This window comes from Cucurbita maxima, unplaced genomic scaffold (assembly GCF_002738345.1).
Source record: "Cucurbita maxima cultivar Rimu unplaced genomic scaffold, Cmax_1.0 Cma_Scf00004, whole genome shotgun sequence".
NCBI lineage: Eukaryota > Viridiplantae > Streptophyta > Magnoliopsida > Cucurbitales > Cucurbitaceae > Cucurbita > Cucurbita maxima.
Window position 1 is genome coordinate 3,766,882 of NW_019272020.1, and position 24,109 is coordinate 3,790,990.

Here is a 24,109-nt window from a genome sequence, read left to right on the forward strand (position 1 = left end):
AAAGAGAAACGAGGAAGGATGAGAGAACAGGGAGAGAGAGATTTAATCTGATTGGCCGTCGCCTTCATCCCCCCTCCTTCTTCTCTCCTTCCTTCTATCTCCCCTAAACTTTCCTCTCTCTGTCACTGATCGCAACTATTTAATGAGCTTCAATGCTGCTTTTCCCTGAAACCCTTTGATTCTCACACCACATTTTTGGGAACGGAATAATGGGTGCTTGTTTTTCGGCCTCCAAAGTCAGTGGTTCCAATAGCAACAACACCAATGCCGCCGCCGCCGCTAACCACAATCGGAGAGGAATCACCGCTAACCCTCAACCGACCACACCCGATACCAAACAAGATGCTTCCGGAAATCAAAATCAGAAGAAACCCAATGAGAATCCGAAGAGGAATAGTCAACAGCTTAAGATTAAGGAGAAAAACGTTTCGCGGCGGACGAGCGGGGTGATTCCTTGTGGGAAACGCACCGATTTTGGGTACCATAAGAATTTTGATGAACGATACACGATCGGGAAATTGCTTGGACACGGTCAATTTGGTTATACGTATGTAGCAATCGATAAAGAAAATGGGGATCGTGTTGCTGTTAAGAAAATTGAGAAGAACAAGGTATTGTTTCTTAGAGATTGCGATGTTTCTTCGTTTTTGTGAATCTACGGCTTTAATTAATGCTTGATTCTTTTTTATATCTGCAATCTGGGTTAAATTTCCCCTACAAAATCGTTTGGAACAGGGGTTTGAGTTGAAATTTGCGAGCTCGCTAGGTTTAATTTGGTAATTGAACGAGTTTTCAGAGTATTGGAGCATGAAAGAAGGAACTTCCTCTAATGGGGGTTTTGAATTTGCCAGCTTCGTATATGTTCGATACAGATTCATCTTCCTTTGATGGGGCCTTCACCCTTTCATCGCCATGGCCATAAAGAAAGTAGTTCTAGAATTGACAGCTCTACAAGATCATGACTGATGGATGATGAGGGAACCGATTTTGGGATCCTTATGAGTAATCTGAATTACTTGGATAGATCTTCTTTGAACACGAGATCGAGCTGTTCTAATTGAATCCAGCCTCTTTCTGGATCTAAGAGTCATGGTTTTCTGCTAATTAGGCAAGATTCAGAATGCTTGTGCTCATAATTGTGTAGCTAGTTTACAACCTTTTAGAACTGTATGATCAAGAATAGGAGTTCATCTGCAAATGGCTTTTGGGTTAGAGAATTATAAACTTTTATTTCCAAGTGCTTCGTTTGCTGTTTTCGGGTGGAGTTTGATAGCGAAACTTTCTAATGTTGTTGCAGATGATTCTTCCCATCGCGGTTGAGGACGTTAAGAGAGAGGTCAAGATATTGCAAGAACTTACAGGCCATGAGAATGTGGTTCAGTTCCATAATGCGTTCGAGGATGACTCATATGTTTATATTGTGATGGAGTAAGCCTTTCCTTTTTGGTCTTTCTTAAAAACCACAATGTTCTCCTAATAATTTACATCTTCATCAATGCCCTTTTCGACATTCTTATCAGGTTATGCGAAGGCGGTGAATTGTTGGATCGAATATTGTCCAAGTAAGCAATGTCTAGCTTTATCGATTTTTCGCATGCATTCCAGCTGATGATTTTGCTAGCATAAAGTAAAAATAAAACGTTAGTTCTGAATTAGCTTTGATATCTAAAGAGAGTGCTTGTAACAGGAAGGATAGCCGATATACCGAGAAAGATGCAGCGGTAGTTGTTAGGCAAATGCTGAAAGTTGCAGCGGAGTGTCATTTACATGGCTTGGTACACAGAGACATGAAACCGGAGGTAAAAGATAGCGTCATTCATAATATGTCGCCATGCTATTTGTATCCTTCTTGAACATGGTTCTCGCCCGTGCTATTCGTATATGCAGAACTTTCTTTTCAAATCAGCCAAAGAGGACTCCCCCCTGAAAGCCACCGATTTTGGCTTATCAGACTTCATCAAACCCGGTACGAACGAAAATCTGATGGAACGTTCATATCCTATCTGTACACTCCAAAGTTATTATTACAAAAAGCAAAACGATATCGTCCGTTCTTCCTCTTATTTTCGGTATAATATGCAGGGAAGAAATTTCATGACATTGTCGGAAGTGCATACTATGTCGCTCCGGAAGTTTTGAAAAGGAAATCAGGGCCCGAATCAGATGTGTGGAGCATAGGGGTAATCACATATATTTTACTTTGTGGGAGGCGCCCTTTCTGGGATAAGACAGAGGATGGCATATTCAAGGAGGTATGTTCCATTTTATAGTTTGGTTCCTTACATTTGGATGCACCCATCAAAAATGAGCTCATTGTGCTTGTACTTTGCCAATAGGTGTTGCGAAACAAGCCTGATTTTCGTCGAAAGCCATGGCCAAGCATCAGCCCTAGTGCTAAAGATTTCATAAAGAAGTTGCTTGTAAAGGATCCTCTAGCGAGATTAACTGCTGCTCAGGCCCTATGTAGGTCCCAAAGTCCCTTGCTAAACCCATATTAATTATTCCTCTCCTCTTCCTTATAACACATTTAATCATTTGGGTTGATTATTCGTTCATACTTTTCGCTTTCTAGCTCATCAATGGGTTAGAGAGGGCGGCGATGCATCAGAGATCCCGATCGATATATCCGTTCTGAGTAACATGAGACAATTTGTGAAGTACAGTCGTTTGAAACAATTTGCTCTAAGGGTAAGGAAATGCTTCTTTGTGGCATCTTTTAGAACAGGAAACTAGTTTGTCTCTTTGCATCCATTTCTCCTTCTGATGATGATTATTTATGTTGCAGGCATTGGCTAGCACAATTGGGGAAGAAGAGCTTGCTGATCTACGAGATCAGTTTGATGCAATCGATGTCGATAAGAACGGTTCCATCAGCCTTGAGGAGATGAGACAGGTAAGATAGTAAATTTATTTACACGAACACGAGTTCTTTCTTTTTCTCTAACGTAATTGGTGATTGTCTATGTGCAGGCCCTTGCTAAAGATCTTCCATGGAAACTGAAAGAATCTCGCGTTCTAGAAATTCTTCAAGCTGTAAGTATACGTTTTCCTTTTCGCACCACCATTCTGTGAGAGACGGAGGAGAAAACTGTTAGCTTTTGATTACCGTTGTGCCGCTCGCTTGTTGTTTTTTTTCCGACTCGTCTTATAAGCAAAGAATGCAACTCAAGTAGTTTATATGGTTGATACAGATCGATGTCAATACCGATGGCCTTGTCGATTTCACAGAATTTGTCGCAGCTACATTACACGTGCATCAGTTAGAGGAACATGACTCTGTAAAGTGGCAACAGCGATCACAGGCAGCTTTCGAGAAATTCGACATAGATAAAGATGGATTTATAACTCCAGAGGAACTAAGAATGGTATGTTTTTACTTTTGGTTGGCAGTTTTTCTGGTTTGATGCGGACATTCTAGTCTTAAGCTTCCCTTCCTAAGCTACTCCGTTTAAAATGAATTGGTGGCCGTCTATCTTCCTGTTGGGAAGGTGGCGATGGTCTTTGAACCATTCACAGCTAGTCTGTACCTCTGATTTTGTGTCTAATCTTAAGCCGGTGCAAAGCTGTCATGTGAGATCCTACATCGGTTAGAGAGGGGAACGAAACATTCCTTATAAGAGAGTAGAAACATCTCCCTAGTAGACGCGTTTTAAAACCTTGAGCGAAAGTCCAAAGAGGACCATATCTGCTAGCGGTAGTGATAAGATAAGGTGGGCTTGGGCTATTACAAATGGTATCGGAGCCAAACACTGGGCGGGGTACCAGCAAGGACGTTGGTCCCCAAGGGGGGTAGGAGGGGGAATGAAGTCATTCCTTATAAGGGTGTGGAATCCTTTCCCTAGTAGACTCGTTTTAAAACCTTGAGAGTCTAGAATGGACAGTCCAAAAAGGACAATATTTACTAGTGGTGGGATTGGGCTATTAAAGATGGTATCAGAGCCAGACACCGAGCGGTGTGCCAGCTAGGACGCTGGTCCCCAAAGAGAGATGATAGATTGTGAGATCTCACATCGGTTGGAGAGGAGAACAAAACATTCTTTATAAAGGTGTGGAAACCTCTCTTCAGTAGATGCGTTTTAAAACTTTGAAGGGAAGCTCAGAATGGAAAGTCCACCAGCTTATGCCATTATTGTCTATCCGACATAGTTCCCTTCCTGAGCTCCTTCTGCCTCTCTCATACAGACGTTTTCGTGATTTCGTCTCGTTTTTTAAATGTTCAAACATTATCTTCTTGTTTTTCTGCAGCATACGGGCCTAAAGGGTTCCATTGATCCACTGCTTGAGGAAGCGGATATTGACAAAGATGGTAAGATAAGCTTATCAGAATTCAGAAGACTTTTAAGAACTGCGAGTATTAGTTCAAGGCCTCATCTTTAGACCCTCTAGTCCCCAAGCTTCCCCCAAGACTGTAGATAACAACGCAAAGTTGGGAAGATTGAAAAGAGAGGGACATCAAAATAAGGCAAATTTCAATCATCTTTAAGAACCTTTGCTTGCTCAGACACCCCAGCAGCTCGTTTGACCATCTATTCGACCACGAGTTTTTTTTCTATAGGACTGTGAATACGTTTTACATAGATATAGAGTTATCTTGGTTCTGCTTCAAAGCAAGCAGCTCCAGTTGATGTGGAATGTGTTGGTAGTCCTTTGTGTAGCTGGGGTTTCTTGGTTGTGCATTGGAAATGGCATATCTGATTATAAACAAACTCTTTAAATGAAGAATTTGATGGAATCAATCTTTTTGGCAAAGGAATTGTCTGTGTGTACCTCTGGGTGTTTTGCTATTGTATTAGCACGCTCGTTTTATCCATCCTTCCACAAAAATGTATGTACTACTTCACTTACTCGGCTTCTCATACTTAAAGTTGAACATCTATCTACTTCAATGATATATTGTTGATTCTTTTTAGTAACTAAATCCCCTCTCACGGTTTTTGATTTTCATCCTCGAACTCTTTATTCCATATAAGTTTGTATTTTAAAATATATTTCGTTTGTTGCCCCATCATATTAACATTCGTTTAGTTCAATCGCTCATCTCTCGAATGATTTGAACATATAGACAAATAAATTTATAAATTTATTCAATTCTTAACGACTACATGGGTGACGGGTATGACATCATAAATTATATAAAATATTAAGTTCGCATTCATGGATAACAAACAAAAATCTAAACAATGATTTTTCAATATAAATTAAAGAAAATGGCTTCATTCAAAGTTGACATTTGTTTTGTGCAACCTCTTTTCGTCTAACAACTTTAATAAATAGAATATTGTGATTTTTTTTAAGTTGTATAAATTATACTTATTATGTAGATTATTAATTATAAAATTTAGTATTCTAATATAAAAAATAAATCAATCTCTTATTTCTTTAAAATAATGATAATAAAAAAGAACAAAAATATAAGGCTTCTTGTCTAAGCATGAGCTGCACACCCTGTTTCTTCCCTCGTTCATATGAACAAAAAATATTTTTAAGCACTTAAAAAATCATTTTAAACGGATCGCAAATAACGGTAAGTAATAAAAACATAGATGATTTGTGTTGATAAAATTCTTTGCTTGTTAAATTTTTCGGGGATTTTGGATTTTAGCATTACAAAAACCAACTAAATGGAGAAGCAAGACATAAGGATAAGTATTTACATGCAGATATTCCACTGAATTACTCCCTAAATGTAGGGAATGCACTGGACAAATGCTGTCAATCAACTCAAATTATGGTAAGCCTCGTTAAATTAGATGTCGAAAGCAGCCACAATACCTTGCACCTCACGATGGTTGTTAGGCAAGGCAAAGTAATCACTGAATGAGGAATGATTGCTCACATTTTTTATGTAGGCGCTTCCGAATCTAAATTCCTGAACTCAATATTTGGTTGGTGAAGGAAGAGACGACCTTGAATTTAATCACTTTGATGAAGTTAGTAACTTTGAATTCAGTTGTTCTGTTTCGGGATGTCGCCAATGCTGTTAGAGGAGCTATCTTGAAGAACTTTGGATGAAGAAACCCGACTCGACGAACTACAATCTGTAATACTTTTTTCTTTCCTCTGAGACTGCTTACCTTTCTTACTTCTAGAGGAGGCATCCTGAAAAAGATACTCAATTGCGTTCTTATTTGATCTACAAATATTTGTGTGAGCTCTAAAAGCAATAAACTCACCTGTTGTGTTGAAGATCCAGGCATCTTAAGTTCAAGGTCCGTTGCTACATCGTTCGATTCGTCGCAGCTACCTGCATTACTGCGCCTGTGCTGATCTGATGACCTACTTCTGGAATCTTGTTTGCTAGATATATGTGAATTGGAAGCATATTGGGCAGAGGGCTGACCATTTGGAGGATGGACAGCAGCAGTATATGGGACAAATGTGGAACAGGGGTTGGGAATAGCACCAGGATTCTGATTTCCAAAGAAGGTGAAGGGCTGCAATGACGGGTGCATGGGAATCGGTCCTGGGGGAACGGAAACAGGAACTGGGTAGGAATATGGGGGCACCATGACCTCGGAAGGATCCATTGTGGCCCAGGGAAACATGACCCTCAGTCTTTGCTGATACTGAGCATTTATATTTTCAATTTCTGATTTTAGTGAAGCTTTCTCATCTCTAAGTTCATTCTTTTCCTGGGTTAGCTGTGGAATACCAGATGAGATGAGCATATCAAGCCTAAAGGGCACCTAACCTTATGAAATTGAAAATTTGTAAAAGAAATAGATACTAACCTCACGTGATTCTTCAGAAAGAGCTTCATAGTCGGCCTTTAATCTATTGACTTCGGCAGTCAACTCCTTCAGCGTTTGGATGGTGTCTGTTAGGATGGTGGCCTTGTCATTTTTGGGCCTAACTGGATCTGCAATAAAATGAATAGCAACGATGTCACTTCAAGCCAGACACAAAAAATCCCACATGAGCCACTCAAACAAAATAACACAGCCAGAGAAGTCCACAGCATCATGATGGAAGTATAAGCGAGCCCTATGACCTTATATGATGATATAAGAAAAGGGCACGTGCACACATGTATTAGTTATTGTCGTACTGCCGATTAGAATTTCCACAAAGTATGGCGTTGCCAAGAGAAGAAATATACGAATTGAGTTGAATGAAACTTGAGCCCAGGAAATTTGAGCGAGAACAAGAACTCTTTGGATGTTGAAAATCAATGCATTCATTCCTAAGTAAGAGTGTGGAGAAACACATCAAGACATGCCCTTCTAGGCTATCAATTTATCAGGGGAAACAGAAAACCATTTCTTGAGTAATTTTCAGGCGATATTTTAGTATAACAATGAGAAAGGATGAAAAAAGAAGTCATAGGCTTCCTATACTTTAACTTTACCCAATATGTTTCCAAGCTCATGAAAATGTTCGTTCAGTCTGTCTCTTCTCAATTTTTCACGATCTGCCTTTTGGGTTTTTTTCACTGCCATTGGATCTTTTACTTCTGCATCTGTTCTTAACCTGAGGAATACCGAAAAAAAAAAAAAAAGGAACAAAAGTGAGTGCGATGAAAACCATGGCTGAGACTTCAGAAGAGTGTCAAAATCCTACAATATGAAGACTGAAACATGTCCTTCAGCAAACAAATCCCTAATATGCATTCAGTTCATGTTCGTTCGATTAGTCCATGTCATTTACCACGAATGCATTGTAACAGCCCAAGCCCACCGCTAGCAGATATTGTCCTCTTTGAGATTTCACTTCCGGGCTTCCCCTCAAGGTTCTAAAAAGCGTCCATTAGGAAGAAGTTTCCACACCCTTATAAGAAATGCTTCTTTCCCCACTCCAACAAATGGGATCTCACAATTCACTCCCCTTGAGAGCTCAACATTCTCATTGGCACACCGTTCAATTTCTGGCTCTAATACCATTTGTAACAGCTCAAACCCATCACTAGCGGATATTGTCCTCTTTGGACTTTCCCTTCCATGTTTTTCCTCAAGGTTTTAAAACGCGTCCACTAGGGTTGGATTCTTCGTTCCCCACTCCAACAGATGTGGGATCTCACATGCATCCCTTTCTTCATTTAAATGAAGCCTTCCAAAACCATCCCTTTGTTAAAATTTGAAACAGTTAAGTTATTGGATCCATATAATCTGTTCCTTAAGATCTTTCCAATTGACTAACATTGTTCTTTGTTTTTGAACTTATATACACTATTTTTTGTTTTGCTTTCTAATCTATGTCAACTTCTGAAAACTTTGGCTAAATTCAAAAGCATTTCTTAAAAAGGTGAAAGAACAAAACAAGGAAATAGTGACACAACTGGCTTAGTAACTAAACAGTGCTTATTAATGATAAATTTGACGAATTAGAATGTCCAGCCAAGGTTCCTCATAATTCATATTTTGAGACGTGCGAACTGAATTGTGAGGCATCGTTCTCGGAAGTACATACAACTCAAAGATATGATAAGTATCGAAATAAAAAACCGATATCCCCTAACAACAAGACGACCTAAAAGATGAGAAACCGCTGAGAGTGTCATCTGGACTGGATTCAACAAGACTAGGTCAATAAAAACACTCAACCTTATCCCAAGGAGGATCGACTATCAAGTTTCACAATATAATATATGAAAACAAGAATTTAATTCAACCAATAAAACCATCGAAAATTCTTCTATTCCAGATTCGAAACAGGATACAAGCTTAGTGTTAATCAAAATCCACAATACATCACAAACCTGGATTCAGGAAGCTGGTTGTTATGGTGGCGACTCGAGGACAAAGAGAGCGGCTGAGGCTGAAGAGACGAGGAAGGAACTAAATCAGCTGCTACAATAGATTGAGAGGAGAAATCCCCCGTTTTCCAGTGCTCCATGACGACCTCGAAAGGGTCTTTAAACAGAGCAAAGGGACGAGTAAATCTCAGAGTTCAGTTCCTGTGAATCCACCTCCAACAGAGAAGAAAGAGAAGGGGAAAATCTGGAAAACGAAGAGGAGATGGCAATCTGCGGGTGAAAATTCAGCGCCGGAAAAATGAATTTGAGAGGGAAGGAAAATGGGAAAAATCCAGCACCAAATCGTGAACTCCACGAGCCACGACCACGTGGACGCCCCGCGCCCGAACCAATCTGGATGATAACAAAAGGGAACTTTTTCAGTGCTCCCGTTAGTATTCAAATCTTGTACACCCTCTTTTCTTCTCTTTTCTTTTTTTTTTCTTTTTTTTTTAATTATTGTGAATATGTAAAAGTATAAATTTACAATTTAAATATTATAAATAAGTTTTAAACTTCCAAAATTTATCTAATATATTTAACTTAAAAAATATCTGATAATTATTTATGGCTGGAATACCTCATAATATATTTAGGAACTTACCAAGTGTCGGTCTCTCAAGTGCGACATGGCATCTCATCATCATCATGACTCTTAACAACACAGACTTATGAATCATTATGTTATTCCATGTCTCTAACAACTCAGTCATCTTGACTTGTTCAAGCACATTTGTTGGGAACTAACATCATGTGTCAGTCATCTCATCCAGACATCCCAAACATCCATTCATCTAAGTTCTCTTGCGCATTGGACTCTCTCACATGAAGCTAAATCATTTATAACATACATTTCAGGTAGTAGGCTCATAATCCAACCTCCGACACATGAGTTGAGACGTCATAAGTCTCAAGTACGAAAATAGGCGGCACATAAACGAAGATGTGGCCATTCCTCGTCTTCCACTTTCCCCAGTATTGAATTTAGTATCTCTAGATGGATGCTGAGTCGCTAGGCATCCATTGTGTACATAAAATTATGATTTCTTTTCCTTAATGGCAAGATGAACTAGAACCCACTTCAATTTTTTCAAACTTTTTGGTTAAAAGTGTAAAGCTAGATCGGTTGAATCATAATCCAACTATATCCTACTTGTTTCCAATATCTATTCCTCATAAGATCTTCCAACAAAGTTGCAGCATACCTTGGTGAGCTTCATTTCTTAACAAAATAATCTCCTCGCCATGAACTCAGCGCAAGCTCCCGGCTACACCTACAGGCGCCTTCTTAAAGATTCCTTACTCCAACGTCCATTTGGACACCATGAAAGACTGGTTACCATCTGCGTCGTTTCCGCCATCGCGGCTGCCTTCGTGCTCTCTTTGTTCATCTCCCTCTTCACTTGCTTTCGGCGTCAGCTGACCTCGGCGTCCTCTAAGCCACCCTCGTCGACATGTAGCAGGCAGCTCAGTAGCATGCCTGTATACATATATGGCGACTCCGCGCCTTATTGTTTTACGTCGTCGTCCTTTGAGGTCAGGAACTGTGTCATATGCTTGGGGGAGTTCGAGCTTGGAGATGAGCTTCGTGTTCTGCCCAACTGCAACCATGCGTTCCATAAAGGTTGCATTGATCAGTGGCTGCCCCTGAGATCGTTGCTTTGCCCGCTTTGCCGTGAGCTTTCGACAGATGAGATTGGGACCATGAGAAAGCCCGTTTGTACCAATTATTGGGCCCGAAATCCGGCCTTCGTATTGGCCTTCGCCCCCGCCAGTAATGCCCCATTGCCCTCCCAACTGTAATTTCGATAATGGGTAATTCCAAATCTAGTCTAATTTATCTTAAAATATATAGGTCATAATTAGCTAAATTATGTCAAAAATACTCTTTAAAATATTTTAATAATACTTTTTAATTTTTAAAACTATTATAAAAAATATTGTTTTTACCGTTATTTTGGAATGAAAATAATTGATTATATCCTTCCATCAAAAATGCCCTTAAATTTAAAAAAAAAAAATTAATATCCTTCCACAGGTTAAAAAAATTATGAAAAATGCCCTTAAAATTTAAAAACTTTCATTAATATCCTTTAACTTGTTAAGAAAGTTAAGAAATAATTTTACGGTTGGTACCACGTTTAAAAAATGCTTATGAACTTTTAAAAGTAGCATTAACATTTTAACATTTATAAAAAAACATTATAAAATTATTATCGCCCATAGACGGATGAAAACCGTCTATTTATGCTTCATAGATCATCTATCTCTTTAATTTTAACCAAACTATATAACATTTTTAATTTTATTTAGAAAATATTAATGTTATTTTTTTTTTAAGTTCACAAGTATTTTTTTAAACATGGTACTAATAGTTTCATTCATATATTTACGTAACACTCTAAATTCAAAAGTATTTTTAAAACCCTCTTTAAAGTTAAATAATATTTTCACTTAGAGTAAATATAAATATATATTTGAATATTTTTTTAGTTTAAAGGTATTATTGAATTTTGATAAAGGGAAGTATACCATTAATTAATTTTAAAATTATTAAAATTACTGTGTCCGTTTAAATCACGGTAGAAATGTTTTTAATAACATGAAAAACACATTTAAAAGGTAAAATCAGATATTAATTTGATTTTGAATAATTAAAAATATTAGAGAATCATTAAAAAAAAAAAAAAAAAAAAAAAAAAAAAAAAAAAAAAAAAAAAAAAAAAAAAAAAAAAAAAAAAACAATGGTCTGTGGAGTCTTTCACTTTTTTATAGAAAAAAAAAAACATGCAAAGTCTTCCACTTTTAATTATTAATAATATACATAGTGGAGCAAGTATTTTGCCGGGTCGGATCCAACATTCTAGAAGGGTTAAAAATGGAACTCTACTTTACTAGACACAAAAAAGAAAGACAGTGGGTTTGGACTTTGGAGAAAAACCTAAACACCATGTGGGCCAGACATAACATATTGGGCCTACAATTATTTCTTTTTCCTATTTATTTTAAAATGACTTTAAAAGATCCTTAGATAATGGAAATAGATTTTTTCCACTTAAAAAAAATGTGTTTTGCCCCAATTAAACTTCAATAAAATAATATTATAAATAATCGTCATTAAATTTATAAAGGTAAGACCTTTGTCTTGCTTTTTAAGCCTTTAACAACAAATTTTTCTTTAAAAAAAAAATGATCACCAAGGATTAACTTAATTAACTCAACATCTAGCTCACTTGGTTAACAAATATAATATTTTTTAATCTAATTTATTTTAATTTTATTAAATAATTTAATAAATCTCTATTACCTTTTAAATTTATTTATTTATTATATATAATTTGAATTGTTTAATGTTTATCTATTTATTGTTCGTTCTTATCTTCATCTTTTACTTGGAATAAGCCTAATTATTGCTGGTTTAGCATAAACCAAACCTTTTGTTTTTAACTTGTTTATTAAAATTATTTTATTTATTTTTACATTTCTACTTAATAATATTTTATTTATTAATGAAATGAAGGCAGCTGCTTTTCTTCATCACGTGTTTGGGGTTATTCTAGAAGCATTTTTTAATCCACAAATTACAATATTATTATTATTATTATATATATATACACATCAAGTAGTTTCAAAAGCCTAAGTTTCTTAAATTAAAGTCAAAATAATTATTACAAAAACTCCCTCACTTAATATTTAAATAAATTGAAATTTAGAAAGTTTTTAGCGATTTTTCTAATGGAAACAAGGTGGGTCCCAATATTTTTTAATATAAAAAACTAAGAACGTTAAAATGCACTAACGAGGTGATTTGGCACCCAATCCAATCAATATATGAATCAGTCCAAGAAATTAGGGTTTTTTTTTATGTCAACTAAGCTTTTCCCCTTTAACTTTAAGTTTTAATTATTAATTAATTAATTAATTGAAGCAACTTACCATTATTATTCTTTTAATACTACTATAGTAGATGCTAGCTTGTGACGATAGCGATACTTATCAATAAAAAATTAAAATACAAAAAAAAAAAAAAATCAATTCTTTATAGAAAAATTATAACGAAAAATATTTAGGTGGACACATTGCTCAACGTCTAACTCTGATATCATATATAATAGTCAAAGACTATTGCCGATAAATATTAAAAAATAATTGAACTGACTAATTTTATTAATACTTAAAATAAATGACAACTCTTTTATTGTTATAAAAGAAAATTTATTCTAACTATTTTTGGTTTACCATAGGTAACTAAATTTGTTTATTTAGTTTAATTTGCCATCTATTTTGAGTTTTTTTTTTTTTTTTTTTTTAGCTATAAAATTTCACCAAACAGTATTATAAAATTATAATATTTAAGAGTATAGAGATTGAGTTATTTATTTGATTATTATAAAAATGTTTTTTTTCTTAAAATAAATAAATAATTTAAAAAGGAAAAAAAATGGAGGATATGGGACGGAACAGAGTGGCGTGAGTTGACAGCCGGACACCCACTTTTATTATCCTCCGGAAATTGAAAATAAAAATCCAAATTTTCATTTTTCTTTTTTTCTTTTTTTAGAACGATTTTAATGTAAGTAACAATTTTACAAAAAATATAAACTTATTTTAAATTTTATATAGAATATTTATTAAAAACATTTCAATAAAAAAATTAGAATTGGAATAAAATCTATCACGAACTAACTTTGGTTTAATACAAATTCAAATAAATATAAAAAATAAAATAATTCAATTCACCAACCTAACAAATTTTGATTGAAAATAAAAATAATTAAACTAAACCTACTAGTTTTTAGGATTGATATGAGTTGAATTTAAAGTTCTAAAATAATTTATATTTATTAATATTATTTATTAACATCAATTAAGGAAAGAACAAAATTTAAAGTTTCAAACTAATAAGATCCGATTTGAATTAATACACCATGTGGAAGATTAAATAGGCGTTGAAATTGCTTCCCTTTACATTAAAATTGAGCTAAAGTTAAAATTGCATATTACGTTACACTTTTCTAAAAAGACCCGAGCATGTTTGGATCATTTCTTTTTCAAATTATTTAATGTTAGTTATCTAACCATCCTTGCTTAAATTTTGAAAATTTATTTTGATCCGTTCTAATTATTTTTTTTAGATACTCAATGGCCCGTTCCAGAAGGGAAGGCCAACTGGAAAGCAAATGCTCTAAAGAAAGCCATTGCATTTAGACATCCCCAACAAATAAACTACACTTCAATTGCTTTATAATAAAATATAATTTTAAATATTTAAAAGTACCAATACTTAGAAAAGTATGGAAATAAATAAGAACAAGAAAACCTAATTAATTTTTTTTTTCTAAATAAATAAGGAAGAAAAAATAATTTATATTAATGATAATTACGATTTATTTATTTGATTCCAACGTTAATATCAACTTAATCCTGACATTAGAAATCTTAATGGATCTTAATTGTTCATGCGTTGGCTTCTGATGTTCGACACGTCATCGTTCATATCCACTCCTTCAGAACCTTCTATTTTATTTTATTTTATTTTATTTTTTTTCCCTTTTAACAGGCTGCAGCTGGAACAGGAAAGCAATAAAATTGGATAAGCCAATTGCTGAGTCACTATCCGGCAGGCTGGGCCCACTCTCAAACGCCAAATGGTTTTCATTTAACCTAGGAAATGACGAATTTAACCATGGTTAAATTTCTGACCCAACCTTGGTCCCACTCGTTCCTCCACCCATTTTTTATATAATGCGTAATGCCCATTCTGGCACTCATTCTTCCCCCATCCAATTTCACCTCCAAATTGAAAATGCTCTCCGCTGCTTCTCCTCTTACTCTTCCGCCTCTACCGGCCAGATCCTCTCCCCGGGAGTTTACACGTGTCAGATTCCGACCACCACAGGCCTTCTCTTCCACTGCCACCGCTTCTTCCACGGCCTACGCCTCTAGAGAGGACACCGCCTCGCCGTATCTCAACCTTCAAAGAATGGCCTCCTGTACTTCTCTCTACGAGGTCCTTGGGATCCCTACTGGAGCTTCTTTTCAGGAGATCAAATCGGCATACCGACGTCTTGCCAGAGTTTGTCACCCGGATGTAGTGGCCATCGACCGGAAAGACTCATCAGCCACCGATTTCATGAAGATCCATGCCGCTTATTCCACTCTGTCTGATCCTGAGAAACGCGCCGATTACGATCGGAAGCATCTCCGCCGTTATCGTCCTGTGGCTTCTGTGCGGATGGCTTCCGGTTTCACTGGATACACTCGTCGTAATTGGGAGACGGATCAGTGCTGGTAACGAGTTGATTCACCAAGTGATTGAAGTCGAAACTAAAACGATCGGAGTTTGTGAACTATATGATGATTGATAGTTAGGGCTAAATCGGAATCAGAGAGCGCCTAAATCGGAATCAGAATCGGAACCTCTGCTGTGATTCGTACATATAACCAAATAATCCAAACGGCGCAAATGATTTGAGAGATGGACTATGATGATCCGTGGAGGGATCTAAGCTTTTCTGCAACTCACCAGCGCTTGACAACGAGTGAGATTTGCTTCAGATCTTTACGAAAAATCGCGAGGAAGAAATTTCTAGTTCTCGAAAATCAAATCACCAAGTAAACAACAAACAGAGGAAAATGCATATATCTTTTCCTAGTTTTCCTTTGGTTATCTGTATAATTCTTGGGTTTGTCCAGTTTGGATTTCAATGAAATAGAAGTAACGAAAATCTAAAACTCAAAACACTGATCTGTTCTGCTTTTCTCTCTGGTTTGCTCATCTGATTAGACTGATAAACGCATAATAATCATGATTTTGAATCGACTATTCAAATTCTGGCGCGATTGATCCACTGTTGTTTCTGTTCATCTCCATATTTTACTGATTGATAAAATTCTTAACCATATGGTTTTGGAATAGGAATCTTCCACTTTTGGAAGACAACTTAGAAAGGCAAACTGATTAGCAGACAGCATATTGTAGGTTCGTCGTCTTCCATTATTTTTTTAATTTGCTTTGTGTGAGTTTTTCATTTTCAATTGTGAACCGAGTGGAATCGACAGCTGGGGACAAAAATAAACAAACTCATGTTCATACTTCAGCACAAACCTTTCTCCTTCACCGACCTTCAATGCTTCTCTTTCTTCACTTTTTTGGCCTACTTCCCCCAACCATCATAGCCTGAATTATGTCTGCATACATGGCCATGGATATGATGAGTGTGATGTCGATGTCGAATTTTAAAAATATATATAATAAAGATAAAAACAAGCTCTGCCTCTGTGTATGAAAACAGCTCCCATTAGTACGGAGGAGCTTGCGGTGGGGCCGCCGCCTCCGCCTACAGATTTCACGGAAAGATTGGGGCACAGGATTCTCATTTTGGATTCTTCTCAATTGGAATCCATTCTTCACCATTAGTCATTGAACGAGTCACCGACACCAGCACGAGAGGTCTTATCTTCTTATCCTTCTTCTAGAACCACACCCCGTCCGCGTCGCGTCGGCCGTCTACGTCCCTATCTTCCATCAATTCACACCCTTCTTTGCTACGTTTCTTGTTCATCGGTTCCATTATTTTTAGAAACCGAAATTCATCGTCTAAAATATTAAACAAAGATTGTATTTTTTTTTTTATTCTTTTCCTAGCCTGACTTCTCTCAAATCTTCTCTTTTTATATATAAATATAAATAATCAATATATATAGAAATTAATGCAAAACTAACTTATAAAATGTGAGAGTCTACCTTGTATTACTGAAATTTGAGATTTATAAATTAGGTTAATATTATATTATAAAAGAAAAGGAAGATACATAGACCGTTAGGAATCACTACACTCCACAATAGATAAATTAAGTTAATATTATAATATAGAAGAAAAGGAAGATACCCATGTATGGACGATTAGAAATCACTACTCCCCACAATGATATGATATTGTTCGGTTTGAACATTAGCTCTCATATTTTGCTTTGGGCTTCTCCAAAATGCCTTGTACCAATGGAGATAATATTCCTCAGTTCTAAACACATGATCTTCCACTAAATTAATCAATAATGTGAGTCTCACTTCTAATCATCCTCAATATGGACTGGTCCTACCAAATTTTTTCAAACTCCCATGAAAATAAAAAAAATCGTGGGGATGAAAATTGAAATAGGAGGTGGGGACAAAGATGAGAAAGGCTTCCCATCTCTACATCTTACACATTTCTAACTTTGATTCGAACTTAAAATATTAAGAAGGTTTAAGAAGGTTCTATAGAAATTTTGCATTAAATGGGTCGTTAAAATATTATACAAATTCAACGGTCAGAGATTGAGATTAGAGTGAAACAAAGTCGAAAAAAACGTTAATTTTAGAGGGTCCACAAGCGTTGTATAGCCGTATGGGCAACCTCATTTAGCCACACATGTGGCGATTTTGTGTGGAAATTTTTGCCAAAACGTATCAACAAAACTCCTCTCATTGGACGCCTTATTCCAATTTGGGTCCACAATTGTAACTCGTGACACAATTATACGACCAATTACAAATATCTTTTAATTTTTTGAAAATTCATAATATAATCTTCTAGTCGGTTCCATTTTAAAAGAAAAAAATTTCCATCGTATAAAATTAAAAGTTTATGAATTAAATTAAAATGAATAAATAAATAAAATGTACTAGGTCCACAAATGATATGCGGTTCACGAAAATGGGCCGTGGAAAATTAGAAAAGGCCCAATAAACAACGGAAAGAAATAAGTGGGCTGAGAAGAAAGCAAGCAAGCCCAAATCGGAAAATCCAACCATTTCAACAAATGCAGCGGTGATAGGAATCCGACCCGACACCGCCTCCTTCTTGCCCCCATGTCATTATTAATATATAATATTATGAGTGACACAAATAAATCAATGTCGTCTATAAATCCCAAATATTAATTTTTAATGTTTGTAACAATTTAATTGTTATTAAATAAAAAGAACATCGAAAATGAATGAAGTGTTCGTGGGGGAGCACCAAGCAATAATGAAAATGCCAGGTTGGTGATTAGCATCACAATCCAATCAGCAACGCAATTCTCGGTCAGCTTTGTCCCTCTTTTTGCTATCCTGTACTCCTACCAAACACTCCCTTTGCGCGTGGCCGTTGGGAGTTTAAATAATTTAAATTTTATTGGATTTTTGGGCTGGACTATTCATATGGGCCTTAATAGAGATGAACTGGGCCATTTGGGCCCAATAACAAAGACCGGGCTTGGCTTGATTATTGTGGCCCATCATTAGTTCCCAAATTTCCAAATATGTGCACGTGCGCACGTGGAGGCTCTCACCAAATGAATTAAAAGCAAAGCAGCGTGGGCCCCAGGGTTTGTTAGGTGGGCGAGAAAGCTTATTCTGTGCAGGTTGCTGACGTCATTAATAAAATTGGAAAATTTGTAATTACCAATGCGGAAGTAATGACTCTTTATTTATTGATGCCTTATTCCTTCCTTATCCCTCTACTTTTCTTTCCCATTAACAGGCTGAATAATAAAATTAAAAAAAATAAAGAAATGAAGCAAATTTAACCTTGTAGTGACTTAGCTAACACCCGATCCCTCCCTCGGAATCTCATAATCTGCCTGTCCATTTAAGACTCGGTGTCTTTGTTGGGACTTATTATTCCTCTCCAATCTATGTAGGATCTCACAATCTACTCCTTTGAAGCTCATATTAATGTGGGGTCTCATAATTTAACTCTTTTAAGACCAACGTCTTACACGAGCACTCATTGGAAGGTGACTAATAAAAGATGACACCAATTATTTTGTCCTTTCCCTTTTATCTTTGTTGTCTTTGTAGCTAAAGTTTTAAAGCCACAAACAAAACCCATCGCCTTTGGTTAAAGCCACTCCACCAGTCTGTGTACTGGAAAGGCGAAGACCGAATTTAAATGTACAAAATGGGTTGGAATTTATAGCCAACCGTGTTTGACCCTTCTCCAGTTCTTCACCCACGATGAGTCGATGCAGCCCTCCCCTGTTTTCTTCACTTCTCCTACCCATTCTCAGCTTCTGAACCACCCATTTTACCCTCTTTTCTTCTTCCATTTCGGATTTTCGATTTCTTGTTCCTTTGTCTCTGTTTTCCATGGCGGAGATAAAGTTAATCTTGGCTCGCCCTATTCAATTGGCGGACCAAGTCACCAAGGCTGCGGACCAGGCCACCAGCTGCAAGCATGAATGCGCTGACCTCAAAGCCAAGACCGAAAAGCTTGTTACCCTTCTTCGTCAGGCGGCTCGAGCGAGTTCCGATCTCTATGAGCGACCGGCCACTCGGATCATCAACGAAACTGCACAGGCCTTAGATAAAGCTCTTTCCCTTGTGCTCAAATGTACTGGAAATGGCCTTATGAAGCGCGTTTTCACAATTATCCCTGCTGCCGCCTTCCGAAAATCCTGCTCCCAGCTCGATAATTCCATCGGCGATGTCTCGTGGTTGCTCCGAGTTTCCGCCTCCGCCGTGGATCGTGGCGACGAACATTTGGGTCTTCCCCCAATTGCTGCTAACGAACCCATTCTAGGTTACATCTGGGAACAGATTGCTATTCTCTCAACCGGTTTGCCGGAAGATCGAGCGGACGCGGCAGCGTCGCTGGTTTCTTTGGCGAAAGATAGCGAGAGATATGGGAAACGGATAATCGAAGAAGGCGGCGTTGGGGCGCTGCTGAAATTGCTGAAAGAAGGTAAGGTTGAAGGTCAAGAAAACGCTGCAAATGCGCTAGGGCATTTAGGGCGTGACCCTGAGAATGTTGAGGCCATGATTCAGGCTGGTGTCTGTCAGGTGTTTGCGAAAATTCTCAAAGAAGGTCCGATGAAAGTTCAGGCTGTGGTTGCTTGGGCTGTATCGGAACTCGTTTCTAGTTACCCAAAATGCCAAGATCTCTTTGAACAACACTATATTATCCGCTCGCTTGTTACCCATCTTGCGTTTGAAACAGTTCAAGAACATAGCAAGTACAACATCACTGTCAATAAAGCCACCTCGATTCATGCTCTGGTAATGGCTAGCAACCCCAAAACAAACAATATGTATAAAGCTGTAGATGATGATGATCGACAGCTCCATAGTCGGATTCTTTATCCAATGGGAAATCGAACCCCAAATCAGATGCACGCCGTGGTTACCAACACTATGAATATGCTCTCTGGTGGGTCGATGGAGGCTGCCACTGCAACTCCCCAGGCAAACCATGGCGAAGGTCACAGCCTTAGCAGCAATGGAAAGCATATTCTTCCACATCATGCCCCTTACCTCCATCATGCTCCTTCCGGCCCCAGCGCGAAAGGTAGGGAGATTGAGGACCCGGCAACGAAAACCCAGATGAAAGCCATGGCAGCTAGAGCCCTTTGGCAGCTTGCCAAAGGGAACTTGACAATCTGCCGTAGTATCACAGAATCAAGAGCTCTGCTGTGTTTTGCTGTCCTACTTGAAAAGGGGGAACAGAATGTGCGGCATAACTCAGCAATGGCATTGATGGAGATCACTGCCATGGCTGAGCACGATCCTGAGCTGAGAAGATCCGCCTTCAAGCCGACTTCACCCGCCTGCAGAGCCGTTGTAGAGCAGTTCCTGAAGATCGTTGAGAAAGAAGATGCAGATCTCCTCATCCCATGTATCAAATCCATTGGAAATTTGGCCAGGACGTTCCGGGCCACTGAGAAAAGAATGATCACCCCATTGGTGCGGCTTCTGGATGATCGAGACACCGAGGTCTCGAAGGAGGCCTGCATTGCTCTCACCAAATTTGCCTGCACAGACAACTTCCTCCACGTCTACCACTGCGAGGAAATCATAGCTGCAGGTGGGGCAAAGGACTTAGTCCAGCTAGTGTACTTTGGGGAACAAAGTGTTAAAATTGCAGCAGTAACTCTGTTGTGCTACATTGCCCTGCACTTGCCTGATAGAGAGGAGCTTGCACGGGCCGAGACGCTTCCCGTGATCGAATGGGCGTCGAAACAATCTCATTTGACGCAGGACGAAACAAATGAAAGACTCTTACATGAGGCTGGAAGTAAGCTAGAGCTGTTTCAATCTAGAGGTCCAAGAGGATACCATTGATTTCAACTCGATCATTACAGGCAAAAGCTTCTGATCTATTCCATAAGTTGAAAATTTTTCCATTTTAGCCCATTATTTTCGTTCGAGTGTACGTATTAGATTCATTTTTCATCCACAATTGTTTAGAATGTACCGTAATAATTTAGTGAAATTTGGTTGGTTGCTTCATCTGCCTGTCATGGAGACAAAGTTTACAAATTCCTCCATGTTTGATTTCAAACGACCGGAGCATCGTATGGAGTTGTTAATCCCTGTCATTCATCTGCCTGTAATTCAATTTATATGTTTTTAATGATCTTATGATAACTAAGTGAATAACATCGTCCTGCACATGGGTAGCCCTATATCGCCCGTCACACCCAAGCACAATGCACCACACATAAGCATATGCTTGGGGCGTGGGAGTGGTGGCAGAACGTGCATGGTGAGGTGGAGTCAGGTGCCTTTAAGCGTGCAATATGAGCCTTGTTAAGCACGAAATGTTGCGATGTTGTCTCCTAACTTGGGCTGGCTTGAGGTCGATGGAGTACTGATATACTTGATTTCTTATTCCATTTTGTAATATAGTAATGGAGTGAAATTTCCGAAATATTTCAAGATTTATTTATTTTTACATAGAAGATATCGGACTAGGGGCCGTCCACAACCCACAAATTGGACCATTTAATATAACAATATGTTAATGGGCCCAAAGGGTCAAACAAACGCTCAGGCCCATAAAACGGGCTATAAAGTGGCCCAGTTTAAGCCTGACGACTGGGCTTCTGTTTAGGCCCAATCCGATTAGTCAAATCAAAAGCTATAAATATTCGAAATTATGAAGGATCGATAGAGTAGCAAATTCAAGTTTACGTCGAAGCTCTTATGTTTTCAAAAGGGGAGGAAATGTCAGCCAGAAAAAGAGACGCCATCAGCAAGAGCTCTCTCTGTAACAGCAACTAGCTCTGCCTTTTGCGTCGCCACGACACTGACAGACCACACGAACATGGCGCTAAAACGCCTTTAACGCACGTGGCCGCCATGTGGAATGGCGCAGCCAGTTGAGGGTTCTTTGCGGCATTTTGTCGAACACTTACCGGACGCTTTTGATTATATTGTGATTATTGTAGTGTAGGCGTTTTGATCCCCCATTCTTTCTCGTCTTGGATTTGAGTTGATATCACTGAAACTCACTTTTGGTATTGTTGTGAAGTTGAATAATTGCTATAAATTGCAAGCACCAGCGGTAGAGAAGAAGCCAAGGATGAATGCCCCAAAAGCATAGCCCTCTTTTTTCGTTTCTGATTGTAAAAATCTTATTCTAATTCGACTTTGGAAGAAAGTGAGGACAAAAGTGAAGAGCAATATAGGTGTCTGAATAAAGCGCCACCGCCGTACGTTGAATTGACCACAACGTTTCATGTTCCTTCCCCTTTCGCAAACCCCACCTTTCTCCGCCAGTGTTGTGGAAACTTTACACGCCAACGCCATGGATTTAGATAGAATAATGTTTAAGGAAGATTAAGAGAGCAAGTGGGGAGCCCCGGCCCCTACCCTACCTTCCACACACGTTTTCACCTAGTGGGGTACTGTCGGCAATACCGTTCAAAACCAAATTTGTTTAAGTTTTGTTTTATACCGGTTAGATGAACACGACTTTCCACAATAGTATGATATTGTCCACACTTTGAGCATAAGTTCAAATGGTTTTGCTTTGAACTGCATTGAACTCCCCAAAAGGCCTCGTTCTAATGGAGTTAGTATTCCTCAATTATAAGCCCATGATCATTCACTAAATTAGTCGAAGTGGGACTTTCATCATCCAACAGGGTATCAGAGCCATGCCCTAAACTTAGTCGTGCCAATATATTGACAAATCCTCGAATGTCGAACAAAGGACTCCAAAAAGAAAAAAGGAGTCAAGCCTTCTTGAAGGTACGAAGGTAGTAAAAAATGACTAAGACTCGAGTCAAGCCTCGATTAAGGAGAGACGTGCTTTGTTCGAGGGGAGGTGTTGGATGATGAAAGTCTCACGTCGGCTAATTTAGGGAATGATCATAAGTTTATAATTGAGGAATACTAACTTCATTGGAATGAGGTCTTTTGGGGAAGCTCAAAGCAAAGTCATGAGAGCTTATGCTCAAAGTGAACAATATCATACCATTATGAAGAGTCGTGCTCATCTAACAATACCAAATGACAGCGAATCGGTGTGAGAAAAGTAAGATTCAGACTAACCTAAACTAAGTAGAATTGCAAAAACTTAGTCATTTGAGGATCGAGCTGTTCAAACCTAGTTAAGACACATGTCACTCCTTTTTTTGTATAATTCTCACAAACAAGTTAGTACAGTAGATTATAAATAGACCGACCAACGTGACACAACTGCTATCCAAGCGCTAACTTGGACATAACATCAGATGGATGTGAGTAAATTAAAATATGTGCAAATATTGCGAGACTTTTAAGCATCGAAATTTATATTATTAAAATTTTTAACGTTTATATTAATACCATCCAAAATTATTAATTTTTTGAAGAAATAAATTAGTAATTTAAAAACAAAATTAAATTTGAGAGTACTAGAAATTTTCTTAAATGGACGAATGGGTGAATCGAAGGCTTTAAAGGCCATTTAAAGGAAAATGATGGCATTGACGGCGGAAGCGGCGGTGATTAAAAACGCCGGCCGGCTAATAATCCAGATGTCAGGTGGACACGTGGCACATTTCCCTATGTCTCCGGATAAATCTGTAGGCCCCACACACCAATATTATTTATTTATTGATTTCACATTCTATTAATTCAAATTTTGCTAATTTACCGATTAATTATGATAAAAGAATTCTAATTTTTGTTTTTGTTTTTTTTAATTGAATAGTTTTAATAATAATAATTTAAAATAAAGTTTGATTAATAAATAAATTAATAATTGAATAATTTTGTCAAAATTCACCCATATTATTAATAAAAATTTAATTTTTGTATCAACTTTCTATCATTAACATTTGAATATTTTTTCTTCATAAATTTTTAAATAAAAACTTATCCTAGAATAATAATTAAATGTTTAGAATAAACATTAATCGATAAATTTATAATTTTTTTTTTATTATTATGTAACACTACATAGATGAGATGATTCAAATTTCTAATCCCGAATCAGAGTATATACTTCAAGCTTTTAACTAATTGAACCACATTCAAGCGGATCTCGTATGAACTATTAATTATTTTGTCAATATTAGGGTATATAATTCAGCAATTGTAATGGTATAATTAAATTTAAGGTTTTGTTTAATAAAATAAAA

At 37.4% G+C, this 24,109-nt stretch overlaps 5 protein-coding genes across 6 annotated transcripts in view; 4 read left to right on the forward strand and 1 right to left on the reverse strand.

Moving 5' to 3' along the window:
- LOC111478093 (calcium-dependent protein kinase 28-like) overlaps positions 1–4,759 on the forward strand; it is a 4,881-nt gene extending 122 nt beyond the window's left edge. Inside the window, exons 1-12 of one of the 2 annotated variants that reach the window (XM_023122192.1) lie at positions 1–611; positions 1,298–1,428; positions 1,521–1,562; positions 1,688–1,799; positions 1,888–1,966; positions 2,083–2,252; positions 2,337–2,463; positions 2,573–2,688; positions 2,786–2,893; positions 2,971–3,033; positions 3,192–3,423; positions 3,472–3,641. The exon at positions 1–611 is cut by the window's left edge and continues 122 nt beyond it. In XM_023122192.1, the coding sequence (XP_022977960.1) occupies positions 210–611; positions 1,298–1,428; positions 1,521–1,562; positions 1,688–1,799; positions 1,888–1,966; positions 2,083–2,252; positions 2,337–2,463; positions 2,573–2,688; positions 2,786–2,893; positions 2,971–3,033; positions 3,192–3,404 (1,563 nt within the window). In that variant the 5' untranslated portion in view covers positions 1–209 and the 3' untranslated portion in view covers positions 3,405–3,423; positions 3,472–3,641. Of the gene's footprint in view, positions 612–1,297; positions 1,429–1,520; positions 1,563–1,687; positions 1,800–1,887; positions 1,967–2,082; positions 2,253–2,336; positions 2,464–2,572; positions 2,689–2,785; positions 2,894–2,970; positions 3,034–3,191; positions 3,424–3,471; positions 3,642–4,245 lie in introns of those variants that run through there. The other variant, XM_023122191.1, reaches the window with a different exon arrangement.
- Positions 4,760–5,551: 792 nt separating this feature from the next.
- Positions 5,552–9,066, reverse strand: LOC111478722 (transcription factor bHLH121-like). The gene is made up of 5 exons (XM_023123147.1): positions 8,696–9,066; positions 7,349–7,470; positions 6,732–6,859; positions 6,174–6,641; positions 5,552–6,099 (listed from the first exon to the last, which is right to left on the reverse strand). Exons 1-5 carry the CDS (start codon positions 8,830–8,832, stop codon positions 5,947–5,949), a joined length of 1,008 nt encoding a protein of 335 aa, XP_022978915.1. The 5' UTR covers positions 8,833–9,066; the 3' UTR covers positions 5,552–5,946.
- Positions 9,067–9,976: 910 nt separating this feature from the next.
- LOC111477647 (RING-H2 finger protein ATL74-like) lies at positions 9,977–10,534 on the forward strand. The gene has a single exon (XM_023121513.1). It carries the CDS (start codon positions 9,977–9,979, stop codon positions 10,532–10,534), a length of 558 nt encoding a protein of 185 aa, XP_022977281.1.
- Positions 10,535–14,496: 3,962 nt separating this feature from the next.
- Positions 14,497–15,492, forward strand: LOC111478685 (chaperone protein dnaJ 11, chloroplastic). Its single transcript, XM_023123088.1, has one exon. It carries the CDS (start codon positions 14,538–14,540, stop codon positions 15,024–15,026), a length of 489 nt encoding a protein of 162 aa, XP_022978856.1. The 5' UTR covers positions 14,497–14,537; the 3' UTR covers positions 15,027–15,492.
- Positions 15,493–18,610: 3,118 nt separating this feature from the next.
- LOC111478386 lies at positions 18,611–21,114 on the forward strand. The gene has a single exon (XM_023122607.1). The coding sequence runs from the start codon at positions 18,849–18,851 to the stop codon at positions 20,817–20,819; it is 1,971 nt and encodes a 656-aa protein (XP_022978375.1). The 5' UTR covers positions 18,611–18,848; the 3' UTR covers positions 20,820–21,114.
- Positions 21,115–24,109: the final 2,995 nt, after the last annotated feature.

What these genes read in the sequence shown, in the direction of transcription:
- LOC111478685 (XM_023123088.1), top strand. Translation starts at nt 14,538, where the DNA reads ATGCTCTCCGCTGCTTCTCCTCTTACTCTTCCGCCTCTACCGGCCAGA.
- LOC111478722 (XM_023123147.1), bottom strand. Translation starts at nt 8,832, where the DNA reads ATGGAGCACTGGAAAACGGGGGATTTCTCCTCTCAATCTATTGTAGCA. An exon ending in AACCAGCTTCCTGAATCCAG is followed by an intron (nt 7,471 to 8,695) that starts GTTTGTGATGTA and finishes GGTATTCCTCAG; the next exon opens with GTTAAGAACAGATGCAGAAG. An exon ending in CTGGATCTTCAACACAACAG is followed by an intron (nt 6,100 to 6,173) that starts GTGAGTTTATTG and finishes TATCTTTTTCAG; the next exon opens with GATGCCTCCTCTAGAAGTAA.
- LOC111478386 (XM_023122607.1), top strand. Translation starts at nt 18,849, where the DNA reads ATGGCGGAGATAAAGTTAATCTTGGCTCGCCCTATTCAATTGGCGGAC.
- LOC111477647 (XM_023121513.1), top strand. Translation starts at nt 9,977, where the DNA reads ATGAACTCAGCGCAAGCTCCCGGCTACACCTACAGGCGCCTTCTTAAA.